At 41.8% G+C, this 15,508-nt stretch overlaps 1 protein-coding gene across 1 annotated transcript; it reads right to left on the bottom strand.

Moving 5' to 3' along the window:
- Positions 1–338: 338 nt before the first annotated feature.
- On the bottom strand, positions 339–4,427 carry LOC121574042 (homeobox protein MSX-2-like). The gene is made up of 2 exons (XM_041886583.2): positions 3,976–4,427; positions 339–2,759 (listed from the first exon to the last, which is right to left on the bottom strand). Exons 1-2 carry the CDS (start codon positions 4,331–4,333, stop codon positions 2,332–2,334), a joined length of 786 nt encoding a protein of 261 aa, XP_041742517.1. The 5' UTR covers positions 4,334–4,427; the 3' UTR covers positions 339–2,331.
- Positions 4,428–15,508: the final 11,081 nt, after the last annotated feature.

Raw genomic sequence — 15,508 nt, forward strand, 5'->3', positions numbered from 1 at the left:
TACATGCAAATGCAAAATGTGTTTTGTTTGTGAGAGTGAATGAGTGAGTGTGTTTGTTGCCATTCTCAATTTACCTTTTCAATTGGAATCATATAGCACCACCTACCGAGAACCTTGGTCATGAAATCCACCTCAGCAGTTTGTTCCCAAGGTGCCATTTCCAACACCACCACTAGAGGAAGTATAAGTATACACTCTCCTTGGTTGAATGATAAGTTCCCAAACATTGAAATGTCATATATCCTCTGCCTCTAGAGTTGTTCAACGTTGCATTGATGGTCAAAAGGTCAAAATAGCATAGCATCACAATAAATCACAATAATGGTGAAACCCTTTATTTAGTACAAATATAGCACATTGTTTCAATAGCTAAATAACTACTCCCTCAAGTAATATAGCGCCAACCTGACATTTCCAAAAAGATCCTTGAACATCTCTGCCAATCTGCTATTCATTAAACTGATTGCTTGACTGCGCTGAGGGTTTGCCTGGCTGCCTTGTTTTGATTAAAGGGAAGCTCATAAATAGAGTGCTGCCTATAAATGATTTCCTCATTACATCAAAGTCACACGAAAATTGTAAGCAGCTCTTACAATTGCCACAAAGGCAGCTACCTTTATGGGGTTAGTCCCCTGATGAATGATATATAACAAGGCAGGAAGGAGGACCATAAAACATGACCAATCTGGCTCTCCAAACCAATGGTGTTTCACACAAGTAGAAGTGCAGTAGAAGCCGGATACAGTAGACTAAAACCCAATAACATTAAGGTCAATTAGTCCTGAGAGTGCTGCTCGTGAAGTAATAGGTCTACTACTGCCATCTAAAACCTGGCGAGTTTAAATTGCAGTAGACCAACAACTTTTGTCATTGAAATAACCCAAAGGTATGACGCACTGCAGTGTTTGATGACACAGGTACAGCTTTACTTATCGTTCCACAGATTCTTGCTGAAGTTAGTGCTTTAATGCTTTCAGAACATTAAGGGCTGAGGTGAGAGGAGAGAGATGGTATAGTATAGATGCTATGGTTTGGGACTGTAGTTCTCCATTCCAACTGACATTAAGACAATATGTCATCACATGAAATTAATTAAATAATATTACTTACTGGAAGCAGAACACTGCAAATATCATCAAAACTTCATCAAACATTGTTTTAAAATGACATTCACTGATATGGTTTACAAAAGTGTAATAATATCTGGAATTATCTGGATACCTGACTTTTTAGTGCTTACATTTGAGGGTTGGTCAAATATTGACATTAACATTAGCAACCATGCAACCATACCACACCATGCAACCATATTAAAAAATGTAGGTAATGTTCAATTTCAAAGATGTAGATAGTGTAGATACAACATATTCTTACTTACATAATATCTCAATAAGCAAACATGTTTTAAAAGCCTTTTTAATTTTGGTCCATGCAAATGAGATACATTACTGATATTAAAAACATGTATAAAAACTGCATACTGTAGCTCCTTCCAATGGAACCTTCAGATGAAAGAATAAAAGCTATAAATAACATTTGTCAGAAACTTTTGCCACATTTGAGCTGCATGTTATAAATATGAAACATAAATCACACAATAAATTCATTTCCAGCATAAACATTGTAGAGTGAAAGTATAATAAATAAGTATACACAAATTAAATGAAGACTAAAATATGTCTTATGAAACAGAAGTGCTAAATAGAATGTGTTGCTAGTCAAATCTAATGTAAAAACATCAACAATTTTGAATTAGTAAAAATAGCAACAATTTTGAATTAGTTGAGGTTGAGTTTATGAAAAAACAAAGACAACCCTTCGGTATGGAATGAAAGCGGTCTGAAATCCAACCTATCTTTCTGTTTTCAAGGAGTGGTAAAACAAGGCAGACCTGAAGTTTGGATCCACCCCGGCGCGAACAGAATCATGATAATCAGACCTTAGCTGAATCTTCTATGCTAGATACTGACAAGTTTAATGACAGTAATACAACTACATTTGATCAATACCATAGAGACAATTAGATAAAGGGAACATTTGCATTGGAATATATTACATAAAGTAAAACAGAACCACTAGTTGATGTAGCCTGGATAGCCAAATCAATATCATCCATCCACAGAAGAAAAACAAGAAACCAGAAAACAATTCATTGAGGTCTTTAAGGCTCTTTGGTGAGTGAGGCACTGTATTTTCCATGTGTGTTTATGAAAGAAAATCATCTCCATTTCAGTGTTGTTTTTGTAGCAAGGAGAAAAATATAGTATTAAAAAGAGTGATGTCCAAGTGTCCAACACTAATATCAACAGAACAAGCTTATATTCCTCTCTATCATCGTGATAGGTGATACATGCTGTAGCCCAGCGGTGTAGCATACAGTCCCATAGGTGAGAGGGGCAGCATTGGTCGGTGGTAGGGGTAAGACTGTCCGTACAGGGAGACAGCTGTGTGGAGCTGGGCACCCAGGGGCATGGGTAACGTAAAGCCCGGGTGCAGCACGGGTTTGGCAGCCATTTTGAGCTTCTCCAGCTCGGCCTCCTGTAGTCTCTTGGCCTTGGCCCGGCGGTTCTGGAACCAGATCTTGACCTGGGTCTCAGTCAGGGTCAGAGAGCTGGAGAACTCGGCCCGCTCTGCGATGGACAGGTACTGCTTCTGACGAAACTTACGCTCCAGAGCCAGCAGCTGGGAGGTGGTGAAAGGAGTACGAGGCTTTCTATTGGTCTTGTGCTTTCTCAGTGGACAGCTAGGACTCACCTGCCCTGGAGAGAGAGAGAGAGAGAGAGAGAGAGAGAGAGACAGAGACAGAGACAGAGACAGAGACAGAGACAGAGACAGAGACAGAGAGAGAGAGAGAGAGAGAGAGAGAGAGAGAGAGAGAGAGAGAGAGAGAGAGAGATTTAATTTAACAAATGGATACTTGAGTAAGAAAGTAAATGTACTTAATATCCTGGTAGAAAGTCTGTAGTATTATCACATCATTCTGATATATAATCTAACAATGTTAGAGAGAAAACTGTTTGAGTGTGCCCTAAGGTATTTGGTTGGAGGCTGATAGCTATTTAAAACTCTGAAATTTAAACATAGGTCTACTAGTTTACCCAAGCGCTGTACATGTGAGTGACCATATATGAAATTAACATTTTCTTTGCATAAAATAGACCAATTTTGAGCAGAAATGTAATATCTGACCCAGTCAACAGTTTAGACTCAGATTGTTGTGGTGCATTGTAAAATGGAAATGTCAAACATTGTAATGGAAACACATATCAAGGGAGGAGATTACTGTTATTTGTTGGCTTGATTTTAAGCAATGCTGACAATTACACACAAACCACATAAACTAAAATGTATGTGGATATAGCAAATAAGGCACACAAATCAATTTAAGGGTTTGAAGACCTGCCTGATATGCCAAAAAAGATACATAGAAATACATCTTAATATTCCAAATTAAGAATACAAATGGTTGAATATTGTTTTCAAATTAAAGATTAAGTTTAGTGTAAGACCCACAGTAAGCCATTTATTAACTCAAATCATGTTGTAAAGAAGACCAGGCCTGCCCAAATGCTTTTCCTAATACTTATTTTTCACAGATTGGTTTAATAGATTGAATGTCAAGACTTAAGTTATGGTATGTATTTTTTGTTCTACACAAGCATTCAGATATAGCCTAATTGAATTAGGCCTATACATAAGTTATTACTTGCAAAAAGCATTTTAGTGTACACCCTGTCAAATACATTGAATTTATAGCCATGCAATATTGTGAGACAGCACATACCAATTCATTGGGTCAATTTTATTTGTATTTTAATTTATTTTTTATCTCTAAATAAAAAGTTATGATAAATAGTGAGGTAAGAAGTACACATGTATAAATATTCTAAATCTGTTCCAATTACTTAAAAGAAGCAGATTTGTATATACAATTTCATTTCAATTCTCTCACGTGAGTCTCCAAAAGTTACTCACGAGTTTGCGCTGAGAATCTTGGGCTCGTAACCCAGGGAGCACAGTCATCCGGCTCGGAGGACTCCGACTTTACGGGCGATGGTGGGACAAAGTGCTTTCGGATTCCCTCGGGAGGGCTATATGTCTCTCTGCACAGGAACGGAGAGTTCTGAGTCTTTGAAAATGTAACCACAGAGACATTGTCGGATTTGCTTGTAAACTCACTATGAGTGTTTCTACCCGACATTATAGCCTCCACACTGAAGGGATGATGGTGTTTAGTCACTTGAGTTTTGCGGTCATCCATCGTCCTCTCCCGCTCGGGTCGGCTGTCCTCTTCCGATGAACTGCTATCCGTCCAACTCACATGGGTAGACATTTCCACCGAAGTATGTCCCAATGGCACACGGCAAGACTGACTGACAGTCGCAGCTACAGGTGGCGTTGAGAGAATCGCGACCCAGGCTGTCAAGTGTGGGGTAAGTAAAGTAATCACGTGGCACCAGTGGAACTTTCGGCCAATCGCAGCGCTGCCTAAATTTAGGCGAGGACCTTGTTACAAATCATTGGTCTGTCACACAAGGGTTCAAAAATATATGCAGGATATCACATGCATTTACTGTGACGGATTACTTCAAACCTAACCTCAAGAGATGTAAACACAGGCCCCATGCATATATATATATATATATATATATATATATTAATTTTTTTCACCTCTATTTAACCAGATAAGCCAGTTGAGAACAAGTTCTCATTTACAACTGCCACCTGGCCAATTATGAAAGAGATAAACACAGATGAACAATCTCTCTTGGGATGTGCCTTTTCCTGATTGTAAAACGTTGTTGGTACCTCAAACCAGGATACACACATTTGGTGGGAAAATGCTTTCTTGCAGCCCTAGTCTTTATCATGCACTCTTAAAGCTACAATATTTTTTTGGGTGACCCCACCAAATCCACATATAAATGACATGCTAGTTCTATGCTTCCTGTTCTTATGTTTCAAACAGCTGAAAATACAATATTTTTGGTTATGGAAAAGATCATGCATTTCACTGTTTAGATGGTACAATGATTCTCTACTCTATACTTGCTTGTTTTGTCACATAAACTTAAATTAAGGGAACTATTAGAATTTTAGCAACCAGGAAACCCAAAATATAAGCTTATTTTACTGTTTGTAAACAATGTAAATGTAAAGAAAAAACACTGTATAGCCTCAAAACATGGTTATAACTATAATGTTGATATCATGGATGGTCAGTCCTTGCGTCCATAGCTCGGTCTATTCATTTGAGAGTGGTTACATTTCTCCAGGCCCATTCCTCTGCTTTTTACCAAAAACTGAGGCGGGGTGTGCGCTTTGTTATTGTTTGAAATAAGCATTCTAGCTTTAAACCAAGTAGGCCTAGCTATTCTAAATCAAATATTCATGACCTTTGAAGAAGTGTGAATACCACCACATACATTTTTTGGAGGGACAGTCTTTAGAGCAGTCTTGAATTAATCTACCATTAAACAATGCTATTGCAAGTGATTCTGAGACTCAGATTTGAATGCAAAGTTAAACAAACCCTACAACTGTATGCACAATGACTATATTTAACAATGTCCAATAAACATTTTACAAAAACACATTTACGTGGAATTGCCCTATGTCATTTTGACTTTCAATTGTATCACTGTTTCATTATTCCAGCAAATATTTTAGACTGCCAAAATACTTACTCACACCATATGCAGATTTTGTGTTTTTATTAAAAACATCAGACTACATTCATCAGTTCCAGGTGGATAATCTTGGTTGTCTACAACAGATGGTGCAACATATCCTACCCAGATACAGTATGTTTATGTCCATTTAATGTTATTCATCTGATCCCCTCAATTGATCCCTTTATGATTTCTACAAAATGTTTCTGTAAAAATCATTGATCCCTACAGTAGGCTGTGTTGAAATGAAAATGACTTTACCTATAACAGCTGTACCTATAATAATACAGTAGACTACAGAATTTGCTCAGTGCTAAAATATCTTCTCAGTTACTTTAGTTATGTTTTCAAGATTCAAAGCCCAGATTCCAATAGCCAAATAAGTTACTGTGATCAAACAAAAACTTTAATCACATTCCTGACAATAATGAACTATGATAAAATGTGTTTCTCTCATTATGTAATATTACATTTCCACACAAAAAGCTTTACAAATTGTTCCACTGGAAATAAACAGCCACTATTTGATAATCACAAGGTCTATCCCAAACTCAGCTGCCCAGTTTGACTGGTAAGAGCAGTGTGTGTGTGTGTGTGTGTGTGTGTGTGTTCATGCCTGGGGGCCTACAGGGCTGGGACTGAGTGAGGGCGCTGTTCCCATGAGACTGTACGTTATTAAACAGGGTGACTTCACAGACAATCTGAGGTTTGCAAAGGCGCCAGTGAGCGGGCAGATGAAAGCCTCGCTCCTCAGGGGAGAAACTGTTGCAGTTTTGCGGCTCCACTCAGGAGTCACCTCCCCACTTGCTCTGGTCACGCCCCCACCCTCAGGCACTTTGTCGATCACAGTCCCGGGCCCTGCTACACACAGCCTGTCTCAGGGTTACGTGGTAGTGAGACATGTAAACTGCATGTAGCCTATAGTCAGCTCAATGCAATAATGCTGTGGAAACTCTGATATGTGAGTAATGACAGAGAGTGACTGAAGCCGTGTACAAACCGAACATAGACCAAGGAGATTTTCAGCAGGAGGAATCCCCTTGAGTGTTGGTAGTCTAGGGCCCTCAGAAAAATCCTTCCTTTTTAACATAATCTCTTTGGGCCTGATAAAAAAGGGGGGAGAAAACAATCTGCCTGAAATGCGGAGGAAAAACATCAGAAGACAGCTTCTGGTTTTGTTGGTATGTTTGGACACACCTCGAGCATTTAATTACAGTCTGCACTTTGAAGTGGTGAAATGTGGGAGGGTGTAATAAACTGGGTCTCTTACACTCACAGTGTGTTTACACAGCCATTGGGCCCACTTTATGGACACTCTGACCCCAAAGCACGCTAAATGCATACTGATACTTTTAAGGATTCTCAATCGATAAACTCATGTGTAATGTTGGAAGATTGGTATAGTTTTTAACATGTGAAACAGTGGAGGCGGCTGAGGGGAGGACTGCTCATAATAATGGCTGGAATGGAGTTTATTGGCTGGAATGGAGTGAATGGAATGGTATCAAACACATGAACACCATGTGTGTTTGATACATTACATTTGACATTTACATTTGAGTCATTTAGCAGACGCTCTTATCCAGAGCAACTTACAGGAGCGATTAGGGTTAAGTGCCTTGCTCAAGGGCACATCGACAGATTTTTCACCTAGTCGGCTCGGGGATTAGAACCAGCGACCTTTCGGTTACTGGCACAACGCTCTTAACCACTAAGCTACCTGCCGCCCATTCCAGCCTCCACTGATATGAAAGTAGGAATGTACCATATTATTAAAAGTTCATCTCTCTTGGTAGGTTTGTTGCTGGGCCAAATACTTAAATACTTCACTATATTGTCTCTATTGTTGCACAGAAACATAAATCTTGCAAAATAAGAAGTGATGATTTTTGATAATCAGAATATAACCCTGAACCAATATTTGAAACTATGGAAAAAAAGGGGTGGACTTTACATTATGACACACAATAAAGTGGTAAGAACATGGAAAGAGCGTTGTTACAAGTGATATACTGACAATGAATACATTATTTGCCCAGATACCACTTATTTTCAGTATAGTATTCTTATTCTCACATACCGAAAAATGTATTTACCTGATATAAGGTGCATAATACCTGACAATAATACTGCATATTGGCCTGAAAAACAAGTCCTGTGTAGAAGCCCTCTCTCTCCAGAAAGGTCAGGCACCTTGTTGCTGAGCATGTTAAAATGATGGGCGTTCATTTAAACCAATCGCTGTCATCACATTGTTTTCATTAACACCTTAATTTGTTTTCAGGAGCTCTTTCAACCACGCTTTAGCTGCAATGAATCTAAATTACTACCTTCAATAGGTGGATGGCGCCAGCTCCAATTAGCTGCTAGCAGAGGAGACTGCTATTCAGCAGGTAAAGAATGATCCTGCAATGTAAAAAAATTTATGCTCACTTTGCTAATGACATCTGAAGAAGATGCAATCTGTTGTTAGCCTCGGCTCCATTGTTGTGGTTAAGTCAGCTGCTGGTTGCAGGGCAGCAATCAGCTGGTTGTGTTTTTTTAGCATTATTCATAGCTGTAAAGGTGATATAGAAACGATGCACATTGCCAACAAAGAGGTAACTCTCAGTGGATGCGTGTAGTATTTTGGCAAACCTGTTCACTCAGGGAAATAGTCTTCTGGCCAAGCGCCACCTCCAATCATTTTTGGAACTCTCCCTGACAATGATATACTGTGGTACTGTGTAATTCACTACCAATTAAGTTCCATAAATTTACTCCACACCAACGGCTCCAAACCCATCATTATCAGCCATTACTACCATTTCATAAAATAGCTATTGTACAGGGTTCAGAAAGTTAGGGCCTTTAAATAGAACACCTACTGAAACATCACTGTCCAACATATATAAGAGGTGTGCATTCTTCCCTTTACCGACTAGTCATTACCCATCGCAATTACCGGTTCGAGGTGTTACAGCAAAGAGCTCAGGGAGTGTAGGCCTTACAGGCAACTCATGCCCGATAGGCAACCACTACCAGAGTCTGCAGAGACAATGCTCCAATAATGGGTGAAGATCTATAGGAGGGCAATGCCAGCGCCAAGAGGCCTCAACTCAACCCAAGCAGGGTTCCCATTCTAAACAAAAACATTGTTGAGGAGTGGAGCTCATTGGGTCTGGGCTGGAGCCCTCATATTAAAGGCCTGGAGATGTGCCATGCTCTGTAATCAGGGCAGGATCAGAGCCCATCTGCTGCATCCCGGCTGATGGAGCCATTAGGTTTTATGACTCACCGTGTTCATGACTCCAGTTTCCGTGTCAGCCTGGGGGAGGGAGGAGTAAACCAATGGGCCTCTCTCTCTCTCTCTAACATCCTTTGATTCCTGACAGACAATGTCTTGATGATGTGTGACGGCTCTTCATTTACGACAGGGGTACAAAACAAATCAACCAACGCTTGTTATTTTGTAGTGGTATTGAGATGGTGTAATTGTTTTTAAATGGGCAGGCAAGGATGAGTGTTTGTGAGGCGGTTTCCAGATTTCAGGGAAATGTACCTCTAAACAAAAAACAAAAACAAAGCAGGAATCTCTGAAAGCGAAATCATAGCATCGTTAAAAGTCGATGGTGTCTGATGGTTTGAAGGGCCACAACTTTCCCAGCAGACAAACCAACCATAGTCCTTGACTGCTCAGAAGATGAAATCTCAACATCCTAGCCTAGTATCCTAGTATGTTTGTCTGTTTTCAGCTGGCCCATGGTTCTCCTTTAGTCCAAAAGTATTGATTTGACATGTGCTGAGTGGTTCCGAACCATAAAGAAAGCACTTAAGAGAATAAACAAATGACTCCAGCAAGTAAGGAAGACCAAACATCAAAGTTATCTTAATGGTTTAGGGACCAATCATAAAAGAGACTGAAGGGACGCAAAATGAGGTGCTAAACCATGTCACCTGACACCCGGGCAGAGAGCGTCTCTGTATTAATACGATCCTTCCTGCCCCCTGGCCAGGGCAGACGTGCACCTCTGACTTGCCGCTGTTTAATGAGAAAGAGAGACGCCAGGCGCAGTGGGACAAGCCCCTCTGCCCCCCCCCCCCGTCCCCCCCCCCCGTCCCCCCTGTACCCCACCCCCCTCTTGTCTCCACCCGGCCCCCATGGAGAGAAGATTGCCACTGGGGCCTGGCCGGGACCCTCCGCCCACAAGTTCAAATGTCAGGGCCCCGGTGTGCGCCTTTGAAACAGGGGATACTTGGGCTGTAATTGATTGGCAGCTCTGCAATTACCAATGCCCTGCTTTTACGGCCTCACATAGGACCCCAATACAGAGAGTGCTAAGATCTTTGTATATGTTCCTGTTGTAGCTTAAGATGAATGCTATCTTCTCTCCAAATAGTTGCATTATTCATCTCATTATGGTTGCTTGGCCTACTTGTCGCGGTTCTAAACTGGTCCTCAATGCTCAAGAGCATTGAAGAGAAGAGGTTATAAAATGTCATGTTAGTTCAGTCTCATCCATTTCCTTTGTGGCAGCCTGCGAGGCTGTTTGTTTGTGTTGGTGGTGAATGTGATTATTACCGTTCCTGTCTGTGGTAAAGCTGAGGGGTGACAGTGTGTTGTGTTAGTCCTCTAAAGGACAGTCAGGTTGATTTCATTACAGTGATAGGACATATCTGCCACCTTTTCATCTACTGGTTTCCCCCCTGCAATTTCAGGCCTTTTAAGTACTGCTGTCTCCTGATCTGAACATAATTGTTCACTGTAATACTATCCAGGAAATGGGCTGATCAACTCCAGATGCACAAACAAGGAGAGAGAGAGAGAGAGAGAGAGAGAGAGAGAGAGAGAGAGAGAGAGAGAGAGAGAGAGAGAGAGAGAGAGAGAGAGAGAGAGAGAGAGAGAGAGAGAGAGAGAGAGAGAGAGAGAGAGAGAGAGAGAGGCTAACCTCTGCAATTAAAGGTTTCAACCAAGATTAATGACATGGTTTTGTACGTGATTTTTGAATTAATTATTCATAAAAGGTTGACCTGTGAATGAGAACAGCAATGTCATGCCACATGTTCCGGCAGTTATATTTACTTGTAGTCATCGATGCCAAGGTCATGTATTTGATTGTTGTTGATAATAAGTGTATGTGTTGCACTTACACATAATTTGCTTGTAATCACCTAGCTTGTACATATTGGAGTGAAATTACATGGTCTACACAGGCTGACCTAAAGAGGACTTAGTGAGTGACACTGTTTGGCTTTGGAGTAATGGCTGTCATTAACTAAATTATACTGTAGCTCTCAAAGCCTCTCTCCCACAGAAAAACAATATGCCCCTGGTGCCTTATTACAATCAATTAGGATGATTACAAGCACTATCTAAATGTCTTCAAAGGAAGCTATTACGGGAGGTCAGACCCACTGTCTCTTTACGAGGCCGTGTTAGAAGTCTGTTGTTTCTCTACATCCAGAACTATTGTCTATGTTTTATTTTTTGAGCAGACATGAACGTAGTGCGTCTTAAAAACTGAGGACGTGGAAGTTACTGGATTGTTTGGTTAGCTGATCTCAGCATTATGACAGCTAGGTATGTTCATGCTTCTCAGCGTATAAACAGATGTTCTGTATATGTAATACAATAGACATCTGACTGTTACCAAAAGCATTTCATCTTATCTCATGTATTCTTGGAAAATAAAGAGAACATAATGCAATGCATCTTTTGTGTATTTTTCTTACATAAATTGATTGAGTTTGAAGTTGTTTTCAGGGCCAAATAATAAAAGGTAGAGCGAGAGCGAGAGAGAGAGAGAGCGAGAGAGAGAGAGGGTGTGTGGGGGGGAGAGAAGAGATAGAGGGAGAGAGAAGGAGAGAGAGAAATAGAGAGAGACACCAAGTCTAGACCCTGTATTTAGGGCCCCTCCCTGATTGCTTTGTTCTGTTCCATGTCTGTGCAGGTAATTACCTCCACACGACACACACACAGCATCCTTGGAGCTTTGCTTAATCTGTGAGAGAGAGCAACAGAGAGAGATGGAAGGAGAGAAAGAGACATAGAGAGAAGGAGTGAGTGAGTGAAATAGAGAGCGATAGAGAGAGGAAACATTTCCCCAAATAGCCCGACACCGTGCTGCTGTGATAACAAGCGGATATTGACAATAAATGTAATGACATCACAGCCTTTTAATGAGGCGTGGGCCTTCTCTGATGTTCTGTTCCTATGTGATAAACAAACCAATGTATTGGTGCTGGTGGTGGCAGAGCGGACACGCCATGTAAATAGCAGCCATATCCAGCTATACCATTAAATAGCACATAATCATGATATCGATGCAGATCGGACATCATAAAGATGCTGGTTGTGATGGGCGTTGAGGAAACTGTCCTTTAATAAGCTGTTATGCTCGACCTGCACTTTATCTTAATGATAATGGAAAGCACTGTGGCGTGCTACTTGAAAAAGAAAGATGGAGGTGATATGGAATATAACTGAGGGTTATAGAACAGCGGACCAGTTTAGACAAACTCTGAGGTGACACTTGTTGGAATCTCTTTATTCTGGTTGACTCATCATGCTGGTACTATAGTGCTGAAATTAACATTTGACTACTACCATACGTACACACCCACGTATACTAATACATTACATATCCACTAAACAATGACTCTATAAATGGAATAAATGTAAAGGGAATGTGCTGTATGTATGTGTCTCTTCTGTGATTCAATTTGCTTAAGATCATAAGTAATCACACCCATTGCCTTATAACGCTCTACAACAGCATAGCATTGTGGGTATGTAGTGGATGAGGGAAGTTCTCCCTGCCTATATAGCGACTTAAGGAAGAAAAAAAATTTATCCAATAAAATGGGCCGTATTTCAGGAAAGGTGAGTTGAAAATTGCTTGTCTTTGCAACAGATTGTGCAGACATGTTTCCGAGGGGTTATTCCAGGAATGTCAATATTAACTGTACCTTCTGTTCACCTCCATATCACTAAATAATGAGTGTCACTATAAGGGATGGTTTCATGTGGCTTTAAATCATTACCCAGCTAGCACATAACATTCTGAGAACCATATGTTTCTTAGAGCTTGGTGAGAGGGTGGTTGTCCTACATTCTCAGCACATTTAAGGAACTTGACAAATAAACGTTATTTTCTTGGCATTTCATTACTTTAACAGAAAGTTCAAACATGGTTACATTTCATTTCAATTTTGGTCATGTTCTTGGAATGTTCTCCAACTGGTTTGACATTGGGAATGTTCTCAAATAGTTCAGAGAACGTTAAGAAACCTTCATTCCATGTCCAGGAGTGGAAGGAGGAGGTCGTCGGGTAAGCTTGGCGTCGGGTAAGCTTGGCTTTATACATAGCTTGGGCTTTGTCGAGTAAGGCTTAAACTATGTATTTAGGTTGTAGTTAGGTATTGTAGGTAGTTATCGTGGGTTGTTGTATGTAATTATTGTAGGTTAGTATTGTATTCGGCTGTGCCCGGTGTAGCACGAAGCTAGCTAGCTAACCCACCACCTGGACTAGCTGGCGAGTAGCTATTAGCAACGGTATAGTTGTTTCACGCCTGAGAGTGCCTGTAATTACGCCAACTGGCTGCCTACAATAATTACATACAATAATTGCCTACCATTCAGCTGTTTTCTAACCTCATTGTCTGAACCGTTAACGTTAGGTAGCAAGTGGCTACTGTGCTTGAAATTTAGCTAGCTTGTTGCTACCTGGATAGCTACTAGTAAACAATAGCTGGAACGACTGAGCGAACAGACGCAAACTGGCTGAGTCAATTCAGTGGCTAGCTTTGCACTTGGCTAGCTAACAGTAGCTGCTAGGGGTAAGTCATAACCTACATTTGTGTTTTGTTTTTTACATATTGATAGCCCGAGTCGTTCAAGGAATTCGGGACATGGGTGACTAGTTAACGTTAGTTTGGCTCTCTCTGTGTGTTCGTGCCGTGAAAGGAGGGGTTCTTCTTTGTCTGAAAGCAATGGCTAGCTAGTTTGCTAACTATTCTAGCTAACTAACTGGCTGAATAAGTTGACGACGGACTCGCTCAAGCTGTCGGGACTAACCTACAACGTTAGACACGGACACGAACGATCTGCTTGCGTGTTGATACACTGGTGGTTTGTTGTGGCCGAGTATTGGTGCTAAACCGTGTTGTTGGAGTCCGGCATGCTAGCTGGCTGTGGCGTCTTATGACTAAGTGCCCGGACGATTTTCACGGAATAATACTGCACCTAGTTAGCTAGCTGAATAAACTAAGTTAGTCTATTCCTAGAAAACATTGAACCGCTGTAGTTTACAACAATTATAGTTTCTGAGGTGGAAGTTGGGAGAGTTATATTTGGGAGTTGTGGTGAGGGGAGGCCCCGCTCTCTCCTTTCCCAGATGTTTAGTTCATTTCATTCCGATCTCCTCTGCATTATTGTAGCCATCTGCTGCAGCCTGTCAACTATGCCTCTGCCTATCCCTGTTCTCTCCTCTCCGCACAGGCTACACAAACGCCTCACACCGCGTGGCTGCTGCCTCTCTAACCTGGTGGTCCCTGCACGCACCACCCACGTGGAGTTCCAGGTCTCAGGCAGCCTCTGGAACTGCTGTTCTGCTGCCAACAAGGCAGAGTTCATCTCAGCCTATGCTACCCTCCAGTCCCTCGACTTCTTGGCGCTGACGGAAACATGGATTACCACTGAAAACACTGCTACTCCTACTGCTCTCTCCTCGTCTGACCATGTGTTCTCGCATACCCCGAGAGCATCTGGTCAGCGGGGTGGTGGCACAGGAATCCTCATCTCTCCCAAGTGGACATTCTCAATTTTTCCCCTGACCCATCTGTCTATCTCCTCATTTGAATTCCATGCTGTCACAGTCACTAGCCCATTTAAGCTTAATATCCTTGTCATCTATCGCCCTCCAGGTTCCCTTGGAGAGTTCATCAATGAGCTTGACGCCTTGATGAGTTCCTTTCCTGAGGATGGCTCACCCCTCACAGTTCTGGGGGATTTCAACCTCCCTACGTCTACATTTGACTCATTTCTCTCTGCCTCCTTCTTTCCACTCCTCTCCTCTTTTGACCTCACCCTCTCACCGTCCCCCCCTACTCACAAGGCAGGCAATACGCTTGACCTCATCTTTACTAGATGCTGTTCTTCTACTAATTTCACTGCAACTCCCCTTCATGTCTCCGACCACTACTTTGTATCCTTTTCTCTCTCGCTCTCCTCCAACACTACTCACTCTGCCCCTACACAGATGGTAATGCGCGTCGCAACCTTCGCTCTCTCTCTCCCGCTACTCTCTCCTCTTCCATCCTATCATCTCTTCCCTCTGCTCAATCCTTCTCCCTCCAATCTCCTGATTCTGCCTCCTCAACCCTCCTCTCCTCCCTTTCTGCATCCTTTGACTCTCTATGTCCCCTATCCTCCCGGCCGGCTCGGTCCTCCTCTCCAGCTCCATGCTTTATGACTCATTGCGAGCTCACAGAACAGAGCTCCGGGCAGCTGAGCGGAAATGGAAGAAAACTAGACTCCCTGCGGACCTGGCATCTTTTCACTCCCTCCTCTCTACATTTTCTTCATCTGTTTCTGCTGCTAAGGCCACTTTCTACCACTCTAAATTCCAAGCATCTGCCTCTAACCCTAGGAAGCTCTTTGCCACATTCTCCTCCCTGCTGAATCCTCCTCCCCCTCTCTCTGTGGATGACTTCGTCAACCATTTTGAAAAGAAGGTTGACGACATCCGATCCTCGTTTGTTAAGTCAAATGACACTGCTGGTCCTGCTCACACTGCCCTACCCTATGCTTTGACTTCCCCTCTCTCTCCAGATAAAGTCTTGCGACTTGTGACGGC

The sequence above is a fragment of the Coregonus clupeaformis genome, chromosome 9 (genome assembly GCF_020615455.1).
Source record: "Coregonus clupeaformis isolate EN_2021a chromosome 9, ASM2061545v1, whole genome shotgun sequence".
Classification (NCBI taxonomy): Eukaryota; Metazoa; Chordata; class Actinopteri; order Salmoniformes; family Salmonidae; genus Coregonus; species Coregonus clupeaformis.

Excerpts from the sequence above, each read along its gene's own strand:
- LOC121574042 (XM_041886583.2), bottom strand. The coding sequence starts at position 4,333 with ATGTCTACCCATGTGAGTTGGACGGATAGCAGTTCATCGGAAGAGGAC. Across the intron at positions 2,760-3,975 it reads AAGATTCTCAGCGCAAACTC|GGCAGGTGAGTCCTAGCTGT; the intron begins GTGAGTAACTTT and ends CTCTCTCTCCAG.